At 38.1% G+C, this 13612-nt stretch overlaps 1 protein-coding gene across 6 annotated transcripts in view; it reads right to left on the reverse strand.

The window, feature by feature from the left end:
- The window catches only part of GIGYF2 (GRB10 interacting GYF protein 2), a 148782-nt gene that overhangs the window by 81885 nt on the left and 53285 nt on the right, over positions 1–13612 (reverse strand). For all 6 annotated transcript variants that reach the window (XM_058701027.1, XM_058701018.1, XM_058701011.1 and 3 more), the window contains exons 6-8: positions 7029–7140; positions 1919–2030; positions 1016–1056 (exon numbers count right to left, since the gene is read on the reverse strand). In XM_058701027.1, coding sequence (XP_058557010.1) covers positions 1016–1056; positions 1919–2030; positions 7029–7140 — 265 coding nt within the window. The remainder of the gene's footprint in view (positions 1–1015; positions 1057–1918; positions 2031–7028; positions 7141–13612) is intronic.

Genomic DNA, 13612 nt, shown 5'->3' on the forward strand with positions numbered 1-13612 from the left:
CTGGAGAACTTTTCTGGTACTTCCAGGAATTGGGAAATCACAAGGTAATTTTCGTAACTCCAATGCTGGGGGGGTGCCTGGTAGCTCAGTCGGTTAAGTGTCCGACTTCAGCTCAGGTCACGATCTCACAGTTTAAAGGTTTGAGCCCGCATCAGGCTCCATGCTGACAGAGCAGAGCCTGCTTGGGATTCTCTTTCTCCCTCTCTCTGCCCCCTGTCAGTTCCCCACTCACACATGCTTATGTGCGCATTCTCTCTAAATAAATAAATACATAAATACATGAATACATGAATCCAATGTTACTATGAATTGGCATTCCTTTTTTCTCTCAGACCTTAATACCTACTGGCACTTTAGAAGGCAGTACCTTTAATCAGTCAGAAAAGCCCATCTTAACATTATAGATTCTTTAATATAAACTATAATTAATTCATCACAAACACTGAAACCTTGTTTTCTTACTATGTTCCTTTTAATTCAGTAGCTACCTTAACTATAATTTATTTTGACTCCTCTCATCTCAAAACAAGAAAAAAAACAAAGATTAGGTATCAAAAAGACCAGATCAATAATAAAAGGCTAAAGAAAGAACATTCATAGTTGTAAAATTTGCTCTCTGACACAAAAACAAGCATTCTAGCTTTTTCCCTGTTTCTTTTCATCCTGTGAGAAGTATCTACATTGGAAAAGGAGTTAACAGACTGGTTCCTAACTTAAAATTTCACTTCACAAGATAGACTTAATAAAGAATATATGCCTTGCAAAGAATACATAGACCTAAAAAGTTAAATCAAGTAAATCCTAATGGTTGTGTTCATCACCCCTGGTTTTGTGCAACAGAGCCATCAAATAACCACGGAATTATAAATCCAAGCAATGCTACAACTCCATCTACTGGAGAGGCACAGGTAACTGAGTCAATTTTAAATAAATGGATCCTTACATGTGAGCCTTTTAGGAACTAATATCATGGAAGTTCAGATAAAAATACTTCAAAACAGTAAGAAAGCCTTACCTACATCTTTTCGTCCTGGTTTTTCAAAACGTCTGTCACCTCTAGAAAAGATAAAAGAAGTTTCAAACAGGACTTAGGAGTAATATATAGATTTCCTATACCTGACAACCACTGCTGTATCTGTCCTTAATAGCATTGCTTTCCTTTTCAAATTGTAAAAACTAACGGTTAGCGCCCAACATTTGGAAAATATAAGAAAACACAAAGATGAAAACAAAAATATCCACTTCCTCACTTACCAAAAGCCAGCTTCTATTGACCCAGAAATGTTTTTTAAAATTAGATAAATTTTAATTAGATAGATGCTTTACTTTAGATACACACTATATATAGTTTTATATACTATTTTTGGCACGTGTTTTCCCACATCATTAGATATTTTCAAAATCATCCTTTTAATGGTTATAGAATATTCTATTGTGTGGATATACCATTACATAAGAAACCATGCTGATATTAAGCTATTTGGCTTGTTTCTAATTATATTATAAATATCATCACAGTGAACATCTTTGTACATACAAGTTTGTGGAACTGCCCTCATTCATCAACAGACTTCACAGAGTCACAAAGAACAGAGAAGATGCTTTGACTGATAGCCAACAAAAAATAAAATGTCAATTGTCAATGCCTCCCACTGAACACTAATAAAATAACAAATCTGACTAACTATGAAATATCCATGCTGGCACTAACATATTAACCTATTTATCGCCAATGCTTCTTTCATTAAATAAGGATCATTTAAAACTTTCTAACATACATCTTGATACTCAATAATTAAAAGCATTTTTTAAGTGAAATCTTATAACTATACAAAGAAACGTCTCCTCTGGAGAAAACAGAAAAAAATTTTTTTTACACCAATAAGTCTTTATGCCAAGATCTGGATCTTTTAGTTACCTTTCCTCCCAGCTCTGTGACCTATGCATTTCCCTGCCACCTCCTCGACCAAAGACACCCTCTACTTCATCAAAGCTTCTTTGGTAGAAACCACATTCACCTCTGCCTCTGCCTGAAAATAAGAAAACAGAAAAAATGATACTCAGATGTCAATATCTGACACATATTCAACACCAACGATTAATCTTTGAAGTTCTGTCTCCACACAAAGAGAATGTCTACGTTTAAACATTTGGCAAGGCCTGACGGATCTTTACCTGAGAGACCAATAATGGCACTGAAGAGGCTAGACCACAGGAGGTTGAAAGAAACAAGTTAGAAAACAGCTGTTAAGAGTCCCAGTCCTGAATAAGAAAGTGTCAACATTAAGTTCTTTAATAAAAAGTTTAACAGTAAAATTCTAAGAAGATCGGTAAACTATTACTACAAATTGGACCTTTTATTGGATTATTTTCAACAAAAATGAAAGATTTAGAGAGCTTCAGAAGAGAGCAGATAAAATATACAAAAGTGAAGCACAAACATTAATATAATTTATCTAACTCCACAGAAAGGATATTTAAGGGGCACCTGGGTGGCTCAGTTGGTTGGGCGTCCAACTTCAACTCAGGTCATGATCTCACAGTTCATGAGTTGGAGCCCCACTTCGGCCTCTGTGCTGACAGCTCAGAGCCTGGGAGCCTGCTTTGGATATTCTCTCTCTCTCTCTCTCTCTCTCTCTCTCCCTCTCCCCCTCCTTCACTCATGCTCTGTCTCTGTCTCTCAAAAACAAATCAACATTAAAAAAAACTTTAAAAAAAAAAAAAAAAGAAAGGATAATTTAATATGGTCAACTCTATCAATTTTGGGAACTAACTCGGTAAAGGATGTTCTACACCAACAAAAGCACTCTTTCCCCTTTGCTCAAGTCTTCAAGGAAGAAAAACATCAGGACTAAATTTGAACCCGAGCTAATGAGAATGTGCTGTATGCAGAGACTGAGAGGTTCTAAATGTTCAGATGTAAACTGGTCTTTACTGAAGTCAATTTGGTCAGATCTATCAAAATCTGACTCAACGATTCTAACCACAATTTATCCTAACAGAAATACACAAACATGCAAATACACATATATGCAGATGTTCACTGCAATGTGTAACAGCAGAAATAACCTAAATTTTGATAATATTAAATTTTAGTAGAACATTATGAAGCCACAGAAGATAAAATGCTGACATTAAAAGAAATCTACATTATTCTGTTGAATGACAAAATAATACTTATAAAAATAACTCCACTTATATAAATTATATGGCTGTTAGGATCAGGAGGAATATCCATCCAACTGGTGCTCTGGGGGCAGAAAGCAATATGAACGTTTTAGCTTTATACTTTCTGCACAATGTGAGGTTTTCTCAACTAATGCGCACCATTTGTATCCAACACACAGATGAGAAAACTGGAAAAGGGTGGGGAGTTTAGAGCTGTACTTAGATAAAATATTACCCATCATCCGTAGCTCACCATTTTTAACAGTGTAAAAACACCCAAAACAAAATGATGATGAATTACGAACGAAAGAATGCATTCCAAAGCTAAATACAAGTGAGTTAAATAATTATTTCAAATATCCACATAGGATTTCTACTTTCTGCTTATAATGCATGAAAACCTGACTCAGAATATACTTGTACTTTTATGTAACCTTATTATGAAATGCACAGAAGGGTACCCCTCATAACTAGTCCAGGTAACCCACATTTCTTCATTTGTAAAATGGAAATGAGACTAGGCTTAAAATATAATAATCTAAAAGTTACTTTCCAGTTTTGTCAATCAAACTTTATATCAACATAAAGTCGACTCCCCAGTTTCCCATTTCAGTACCTCTCTCCTTAGGAAATGTATACATTTTTAAAAAAATAGTATCTGCATTCTATTAATCAAAAAGGTGCACGTTATTTGAAATACAGTATCAAATGTGTATAATAATATAATTTAGTGTTTAGACAATGCCTGATGCACATACAGATTCCCAGTCGTTTATAATAACATAATTACTCATTCGATAATATCCTTATAATAACACGGCTACCAGTGAATATCAACCCACAGGCTAGGAATCCCTGCTTTTGATAAGATACTGCAAATGTATACATTTTATGTAAAATCCTAAAACAGTATAATGCCAAGTGTTATGTAACACTGGCGTGGATCTCCTGCAATGATGATTCTTGGGGTGTAAGAAAGTCCCCTCTTTTGAAGAGGACAATTTTCTCAGTAAACCAATAAGTACCAAGCACCTTGAAAAAGTATTTTATTTTAGAAACCTGAATATGAAAAAAGCCTTCAGGTTGCCAGAAAAACAAGCAAACCACAGACAAAAATATTTTCTGCCAAGTTAACTAGCACTGGTACTGGTCCTCCTTATCAGACTAAAGCTTATTATAAGGAGACACATAAAAAGAATCAGATTCTAGAGCTTTCCAATTGTAAGGACCATAATCATCTCTAAATACAGTTCTCATATAAGCAGCAGCAAGTACACATAACATGATGAATCTCTCACACAGCTAAATATTCAAAGGACTGTCCTATTGTCTGAGATTTCACCCGATTCTTTTGGGGGATTAAAATATACTTCCTTTAAATGATGATAAAGACAAGTGGCTGACAGCTGTGTGGATCTGTTGTACTCTTAAACACCTTAACCAGGTAAAATAGAAAGATGACATTTTACACTGTTTCCCCACCCATTTGTTTACATTTTACTAGTTCCCGATATTTAGAAGTCTAGAAGTCAGTTGGTTTTCACATCAAAATCTCCTCAAGTTTGGGGCACCTGGGTGGCTCAGTCGGTTAAACATCCAACTTAGGCTAAGGTCATGATCTCGTGATTCATGAGTTCAAGCCCCGCATCAGGCTCTGTGCTGACAGCTCAGAGCCTGGAGCCTCCATTGGATTCTGTGTCTCCCTCTCTCATTGCCCCTCTCCTGCTCACACTCTGTGTGTGTATGTGTGAGTGTGTGTGTCTCTCTCAAAAATAAATAAAATATTTTAATAAAAAAAAAAATCTCAAGTTAAAAAGAGCCAAAATAACCATCTAACGTTAGCTTTGCCCATGGGGGGGGAGCCATAATAATCATCACTTAACCAACAAGTTAAAATTAAGTATTAACTAAAGAAAACAAAACCAGATTAATGATCTCATGAAATCATCGGAAAAGAAATCCCATTTTGGACAACGATGCTAAAAATGTTTTTTACAAAGTGAATTCATTCATTTGACCAGTTTCATACCATTTGTTCACATCAATGTTAATTAAGTCACTGCTTTTCTCACAGTATCTATCTTTTTGCACATGCCCAGTTTAAATTCTGAATGTAGGACACTATGCGATAACCCCCCACTTGAAAGAATCAGAAAGCAGGGAGAAATTTACCAATCCTTTCGTTTGTTTCTCAATATGCAGTTTTTTAAAGACTGTTTAGAGAGACTGGTGTGTATTTACAGCACACAAAGTTGATCACTTGAGGCTCACAGAAGCGCTGGCTTGTGGACCACCCTTCTTGAATAATCATCTCTGTACAACTTACCCTAAAAAGCACTGGAGGCAAAGCCACCTGAGTGCAACCTCCCCCTGTTGCCAGCCTACCAAAGAAAATCACAGGCAACACCCAAGCAGTAGCCCAGAGCCATCTCCACATCACCACTGCACCACACCACCAAGACACAAAGACCTCAGGTGAATTCTGGACCAACGGAACCTCACTGCACGTGAGAATCTGAATGGCATGGGGAGCTTTTGAAGCACACACATGCCTAAATCTCACCACCCAGGATCCGACTGCAGAAGTACTTCTAACAAATCCCCAGGTTAAAAACTCCGTTCTGGAAACTGACAAATTCAGAAAGAAAAACCACGTATACCTTGCTAACAGTACGTGGCCTACAAGCGGACAGCTTTAGCTGCCCCATCATTATTCGCCACCCCTGCGCTCCCACATGCTACATTTTTTTTTTTAAGTTTACTTATTTATTTTGAGAGAGAAAGACAGAGAGAGTGCACAAGCGAGGAAAGAGCAGAAAGAAGGAGAGACAGAATCCCAAGCAGGCTCTACGCAGAGCCTGACGTGGGGCTCAAACTCACGAACCGTGAGATCATGACCTGAGCCGAAATCAAAAGCCAGACACTTAACCGACTGTGCCACCCAGGTGCCCTGCATTCCCACATTCGGAATGGACAACCGAAAGTGTCCTCTTCACAGGAGTGCAGAACTTAATATGGCCTCTATAAAGGCTGAGTATAAATTATTCTATTCATAAGGCACAGCTTTAAGAAAAAGAGAATCCAGATATTCCACACCCTTGATCACACCAACCTGGGTGGTGTGGTATGTGGAGACAGTGGCCTCTGGCTCTGCAGATACCCAACTCTTCCACTTCTGAAGCACTTCTTCAAAAATTACAAGAGATGTCTAGACTCCTGCAATGAGTTAACCAACTCAAGAGGTAAATGCTGAATATTTATACTGAAAACATCCAGAATGGCCTCATGTTGCAGAAAATCAATGAATACAAAACAAGGAACAGACAGCGAAAAAACAAGTAATATCAACAAAATAATTCTTCTGAGACACAAATCTATAAAACCATAGGTTAAGTAAATTGACTGATACATAATTATTTTTTGCTCTACCCTCTAAAAGAGCCCTGGCGCTGATGAGACACAGGGCTTTTACTAAAGCCTCTCTCTGGCTGGGGACACTCCTCGCACACGGCCTTATACAGAAAGGGTGTGTCACCAAGGCCTGCGGACTTAGCTGCTGCCTCAGCAGCCGAGGCACTTCCCAGAGCTATGGCAAAGGGCAAGGCTCCCTGGGGATGAGGAATATGGATGGGGATTTGCCAAAGTTAACGAGGAACCCTCACGCTCAAGAATTACCCTCTTCTGCTCCAAATCAGGAGGTGTGGAGCTGATACACCGAGAAATGATTCAGAAAACAAATATTCAGACACTTAACACAGAGTGAATGTCAAAAGCAGTTTTTTAAAAATCAAGTATTATATGTTTAAAGTGACTTCTCTCTCCTCTTCCTCCATTATTACATTTGCCACATGGAAGCTCACCTCGCCCTCTTGAAGAACTTCGACCTCTAGGAGCCCCCACCACTGTTCCTCCTCCTCCTCGTCCTGTCAATCGCAGGACAGCAGCACTATTAACAGACATGGAAAAGTTTCTCTGTCGAAAACAAAAACAAAAACGAAAAAAAAAGAAAGAAAAAAAGGATAAAACAGATAAAACTGCATGTTGCTTCACCCCATCTCCCGTTCCAACTATAAAATGGCATCTAATTACTACAAACAATGGGAAACCATAACTACACCGCATGCTAAGATGATCCAAAACCTAATTTTACCTGAAAATCTCAAATTAACATTTCAGATCAACAAACACTGACAACCAATGCCTTATATCTTATTAGGTTCTGTGAGGAAATATTAAATAAACTCTAATCACTGTATGTATCCAGAAGCAGACGGGATAAATATGCACCATAATGAACTTGGTAGAAGAAATCCTGTTTGAAAAGATACTTTATTATTTTATTAAAAATTTTTTTCATGGTTTTTTTTTTGATTTATTTAAATTTAATTTAGTTAACATACAATGTAGTATGATTTCAGGAGCAGAACCCACTGATTTGGCACCTACATGACACCCAGTGTTCATCCCAACAAGTGCCCTCCTTAATGCCCATCACCCATCTAGCCCATCCCTTCCCCATCCACCTCCCCTCCAGCAACCCTCAGTTTATTCTCTGTATTTTAAGAGTCTCTTATGGTTTGCCTCCCTGTTTTTATCTTATTTTTCTTCCCTTTCCCTATGTTCATCTGTTGTTTCTTAAATTCCACATGAGTGAAATTATATGGTATTTATCGTTCTCTGACTTATTTCACATGGCATAATACCCTCCAGTTCCATCCACACTGTTGCAAATGGCAAGATTTCGTTCTTTTTTTGTTGCTGAGTAATACTCCATAGTGTGTGTGTGTGTGTGTGTGTGTGTACCACATCTTCTTTATCCATTCATCCATCGATGGACATTTGGGCCCTTTCCATACTTTGGCTATTGTTGACAACACTGCTATAAACATTGGGGAGCATGTGCCCCTTCAAAGCACTTCCTGTATCCTCTGAATTAATACCTAGTGTTGCAATTGCTGGGTCGTAGGGTAGTTCTATTTTTAATTTTTTGAGGAACCTCCATACTGTTTTCCAGAGTGGCTGCACCAGTTTGCATTCCCACTAACAATGCAAAAGGGTTCCCCTTTCTCCACATCCTCACCAACATCTATTGTTACCCAACTTGTTAATTTTAGCCATTCTCACCAGTGTGACATGGCATCTCATTGTGCTTTTGATTTGTATTTCTCTGATGCTGAGTGATGCTGAGCATCTTTTCATGTGTCTGTTAGCCATCTGGATGTCTTCTTTGGAAAAGTGTCTATTCATGTCTTCCGCTCATCACTGGATTATACTCTACATAGAAAACCTGAAAGACTCCACCAGAAAGCCGCTAGAGCTAATATGTGAATTCAGTAAAGTCAAAGGATATAAAATCAACGTACAGAAATCGGTTGCATGTCTATACACTAATAATGAAGCAGCAGAAAGAGAAATCAAGGAAATCAACCCCATTTACAATAGCACCAAAAACCATAAAATATAGGAATAAACCTAACCAAGGAGGTAAAAGATCTGTACGCTGAAAACTATAGAAAAAATGGAAATGTTTATTTATTTATTTTGAGAGAGAGAGAGAGAGACAGAGCACAAGCAGGGAAGAGGCAGAGAGAAAGAGAGAGAAAATCCCAAGAAGGCTCCCCACTATCAGCACAGAGCCTGGCTCGGGGCTCAATCTCATGAACCACGAGATCACAACCTGAGCCAAAATCAAGAAATGGATTCTTAACCAACTGAACCACCCAGATGCCCCTGAAAGGATTCTTTAAGTAGTGTAAGGTAGAAACAAGAGATGGTCACCAAAAAGTCTGAATCAAGAGTAGCATGATAAAGAGGAAAAATGATCATTTTTGCCTCATTCTGCTCACCAATGTGAATTAGTAGCACCAAGTATTATTTAATAGAATGACAAGAATCATAAATAAAAGGGAAGGGCCAAATAAGAATCTACATAAACAAGATCAACCATCTTAATGGGGAGGGGAAGAGCATGCTTGAAAAAACCAAAATCCCAATTAGTCATTAGCCTGCATTTGCAACCACACCCAATTTGGATAGGGTCAAAAACAATGGGATAGTAGTGAGTGGGAATCCTTCAAACAGGAAAGGGGAAGATAAAGGAACACTGGAAGCCTAGGAGCCAAAAAATATGTTTAGTTGACACTTCTGGATAAATGCAATACGTAGGCCTTAGGAAACAGTAAAACAAGAAGCAATTTTTAAAATCTTGAAAATGATCTATAAAATATAAAAATCCTGGGCATTTGAAGGAGAATTCTGCAAGGGAGTTTTAAACTCAGAAAATGTTGGAATATATATTCTTACAGGAATACTTTCTGTATACTTAGAACCTAACAGACATTTATGCAAACATGCAGAGGTATGGCACAATGAAGAAAATGTAACTTGTGCATGGCTGCAGCTAAGGACCCTGCTGGTGGAAGGACAAGGAACAAGGCTTAGGAGTTTGGTTGAAGAGAATCTTGTGATTCAACTAATAATTAAAATCCAAATTGTGTTTCCACTGTGAAGTCCCCATCTGCAGTTTCAATTCAAAATCAACTGAAATGTGATTCTATACCTCTTCTAAGGAAATCAACATGCAACTGGTTAAAAAACTTCTTTCATTACTGAATTTTTTAATTCTTTAATTTATTTTTGAGAGAGACAGAGACAGAACGTGAGCAGGCAGGGGCAGACAGAGGGGAGACACAGAAGCCAAAGCAGGCTCCAGGCCCTGAGCTGTCAGCACAGAGCCCAACGCAGGGCTCGAACTCACAAACTGTTGAGATCATGACCTGAGCCGAAGTCAGACGCTTAACCGACTGAGCCATCCAGGCGCCCCCATTACTGAATTTTTTTGTTTTTTTAATTTATGGGTCATTTTCTCATTACCTTCTTCATTAGTTATCTTTCTCAGAATTTTATTTATTACAATTTGTTCTGATAAATTTTAGAAATTTATAATGTAAGTTTTTTTTCCTTTGAGTTTCATAGGTATATAAGTGTATAATCAAGTAACTTCAAAACTCAAGATTTAAGGTCTAATCAGTAACTAAAATTTACAGGATGATGCCCAACACTTATTTCAAGCTGTATGTTAAAAAACGTACCTAATAATAATTTTTAAACAACCGGCTGAAACAAATGTGTCAACTTACCTTATAGCACAGAGCAACCGGGGGAAGAAGTGCCTCTGGGAACACAATTAAGCAAGGCTATGACGTCCCAAAATCTAGATTAATATAATCTAATACTAGAATAACAGAGCTCTGGGGCACCTGGGTGGCTCAGTCAGTTAAGCCTCTAACTTCGGCTAAGGTCATGATCTCACAGTTCATGAGTTCAAGCGCCATGTTGGGATCTGTGCTGACAGCTCAGAGCTGGAGCCTGCTTCAGATTCTGTCTCCCTCTCTCTCTCTCTCTGCCTGTCCCATGCTCATGCTCTGTCTCTGTCTCTCTCAAAAATAAACATTAAAATTTTTTTCTTTTTTTTTTTTTTTAAAACAGAGCTCAGAGCTAACTTCACTAATTAATGCCAGGATCCCATGCAGGTGAACACATTACCAAACATGTATACAACTCAAATGTACCCATCAATAGAGTGCAGAGAAACTTGCATATACTTTCCTACACCCTCACACACTGCAGCTGAAAATGCAAACTTCTATCCTCTCTGGAAAGTAATTTCTGGAAGTTCTATATTTAAATGTCTATACCCTTTGGGGTGCCTGCGTGGCTCAGTCAGTTAAGCATCCGACTTCATGATTTCAGTTTGTGGGTTCGAGCCCTGTTTCAGGCTCTGTGCTGACAGCTCAGAGCCTGGATCCTGCTATGGATTCTGTGTCTCCCTCTCTCTCTCTCTGCCCCTCCCTGCTCACACTCTATGGCTCTCTCTCTCTCTCCCTCTCAAATAAATAAACATTAAAAAAAATTTTTTTTTGATGTCTATACCCTCTGACAGAATTCCTCTTGTAACACATGCGAAAACTCCCATAAGCAAAAAGATCTTTAACTGCAGTACTGTTGTAAAATTGAATTGGGGACCTCCTAAGTATCAACCAATGGGAGCAATTTAAAAATCATGAGGGGTGCCTGGCTGGCTCAGTCAGTAAGAGCATGAGGCTCCTGATCTTGGGATCATGTGTTCAAGCCCCATGTTAAGCACAGAGCTTTTAAAAAGAATTTAAAAACTCACGGCCATCTTCATGTGAAATTCTATGCAGTTGTTTTAAAAACTGAGGCAACTCTATTAGATTGATCCATATGAAACTGCTAATATTCAACCACTTCTGACCCACAAAAACTGCAATTTCATATGATCAACTGAATGTATAAAGATAAAAGCACAGCTGTAGTAAAGAGCATGGAAAGGCCAGATTGCCTGAGACTGACTTTTATTCCTTTAACCCACTTCTCAGAACCTCCTTTTACTCATCTAGATAAAGTAGACAGGAACCATATTTACATCTACCTCCTGGGCCGCTGCCAGCACTTAACCCATTACATGACAAGTGCTTAAAACAGTGTTGGACACATTAAAAGCTAAAGAAGTATTTGCTCTCATCTCAACAGACCCAAAGGTGAAAATAATGAAGTACAGAACTATGTGCATAGCATGCTGCATTTAGGTTTATGTGTTTTTTTACAGGAACAGATATTTAAGTAGGTGCAGATATATTAACTACCACTGAGAGGAAACACAAAATGGAAACAGTGGCTACTTCTGAGGAACAGAAGTAGGCAGAATTAGGGTGACTCATAGAATAATTGCTTCCCACTATATGTCCTTTTTGAATTTTTTACATAAATACATGTTATTATCTATTCAAAAATGCATACATAATTTCCTTTGACATCACATAAATAAAATACAACAATGTATGGGGCGCCTGGGTGGCTCAGTCGCTAAAGCGGCCGACTTCGGCTCAGGTCATGATCTCGCGGTCCGTGAGTTCGAGCCCCATGTCGGGGCTCTGTGCTGACAGCTCAGAGCCTGGAGCCTGCTTCAGATTCTGTGTCTCCCTCTCTCTCTCTCTGACCCTCCCCCACTCGCCCACTCCCAAAAATAAACAAACATTAAAAAAATAAACAAATAAAATACAACAATGTAAATTAGGTAGTAGCTATGTAAAAAGTCCCGCTTCTCAAACTGATAAATGTATTCAAGGGAAATGCCAAACCAAAATAGTGACCAGATTTCTGAGCATCAATTTTGGTTTTTTTTGTGTTTTTCTCAATAAATTTTTTTAATGTTGATTTTTGAGAGAGAGAGAGAAAGAAAGAGAGAGAGAGAGAGAGAGAGAGAGAGAAACAGCAAGCAGGGGAGGGGCAGAGAGACAGGGAGACATCATGACACAGTGTCATGACCCGAGCCCAAGTCAGATGCTTAAACAACTGAGCCACCCAGGTGCCCCTCAATTTTGTTTTAAGAAAATGTCATTCCAGGGCGCCTGGGTGGCCCAGTCAGTTAAGTGTCCAACTCTTGATTTTGGCTCAGTTCATGATCTCATGGTTCGTGAGTTCGAGCTCTACATGAGGCTCTGCACTGACAACATGGAGCCTGCTTGGGATTCTCTCTCTCTCTCTCTCTCTCTCTCTCTCTCTCTTCTCTCTGTCCTTTCTCACTCGTTCTCTCTCAAAATACATAGGTAAACTTAAAAAAAATTTTTTCCAAGTTGTGTTTTAGACCTACATGCATCCATTCATTAATACAAAAAGAGAATGCACAAAACTAACTTGCATTTTAAAGACATAAAATACCTATTTCAGGTAACTTCAAGAAATTTAACATGCAACAAAAAGCTATTGTAGGTTATTAGAACTAATCACCTCCCCTATGAGTGTATGGGTAAAAAAACAATATGCAAAATTCTAGTGTTCAAAGATCTAAACAATCCCTGAGGGGAGTGCCTAACCATCAAAAGGACAACATCAAAATGCTAGTGAATCTTTTGCCTGCTTTAAGCACTGTCCTACTCCAGCATACTTTATAGACAAAGGATTCAAGTAAGTTAAGTGTCAGGAATCCAAAATGATGTGTTTTAACTGAGTCCGGAAATGGACTCTGATGATCTTCTGTGGTTATCGTAATTATAATACCCAGACCATAGCACCTTAAGATAAACTTTTCCATTACAAAAGCAAAAGAAGATTTACTCCATTCGTCATTCCAGACATACTTTTGTCGTGTAGGTGTAGTGCAACCTTACTTTACTCTTTTTCAAATTGTTAACCAACAGTTCCCAATAGCATTTTGTTGAATAATCTTTGATTTTTCAAATGATTTATTGGGCACTTACTAACTACTGATTTCTTAGAAGTGTTACAGGGTGTTTCTAGATGATTCAATTACTTATTCTATTGATTAAAAGTCTATCATGTTTTGGTAAACAGAAACAAGTCCTCCTCCCTACTTCTTTTTTTCTTTTTAATTTTTTTAACGTTTATTTATTTTTGAGACAGA

The sequence above is a fragment of the Neofelis nebulosa genome, chromosome 2 (assembly GCF_028018385.1).
Source record: "Neofelis nebulosa isolate mNeoNeb1 chromosome 2, mNeoNeb1.pri, whole genome shotgun sequence".
In the NCBI taxonomy this organism is placed as follows: domain Eukaryota; kingdom Metazoa; phylum Chordata; class Mammalia; order Carnivora; family Felidae; genus Neofelis; species Neofelis nebulosa.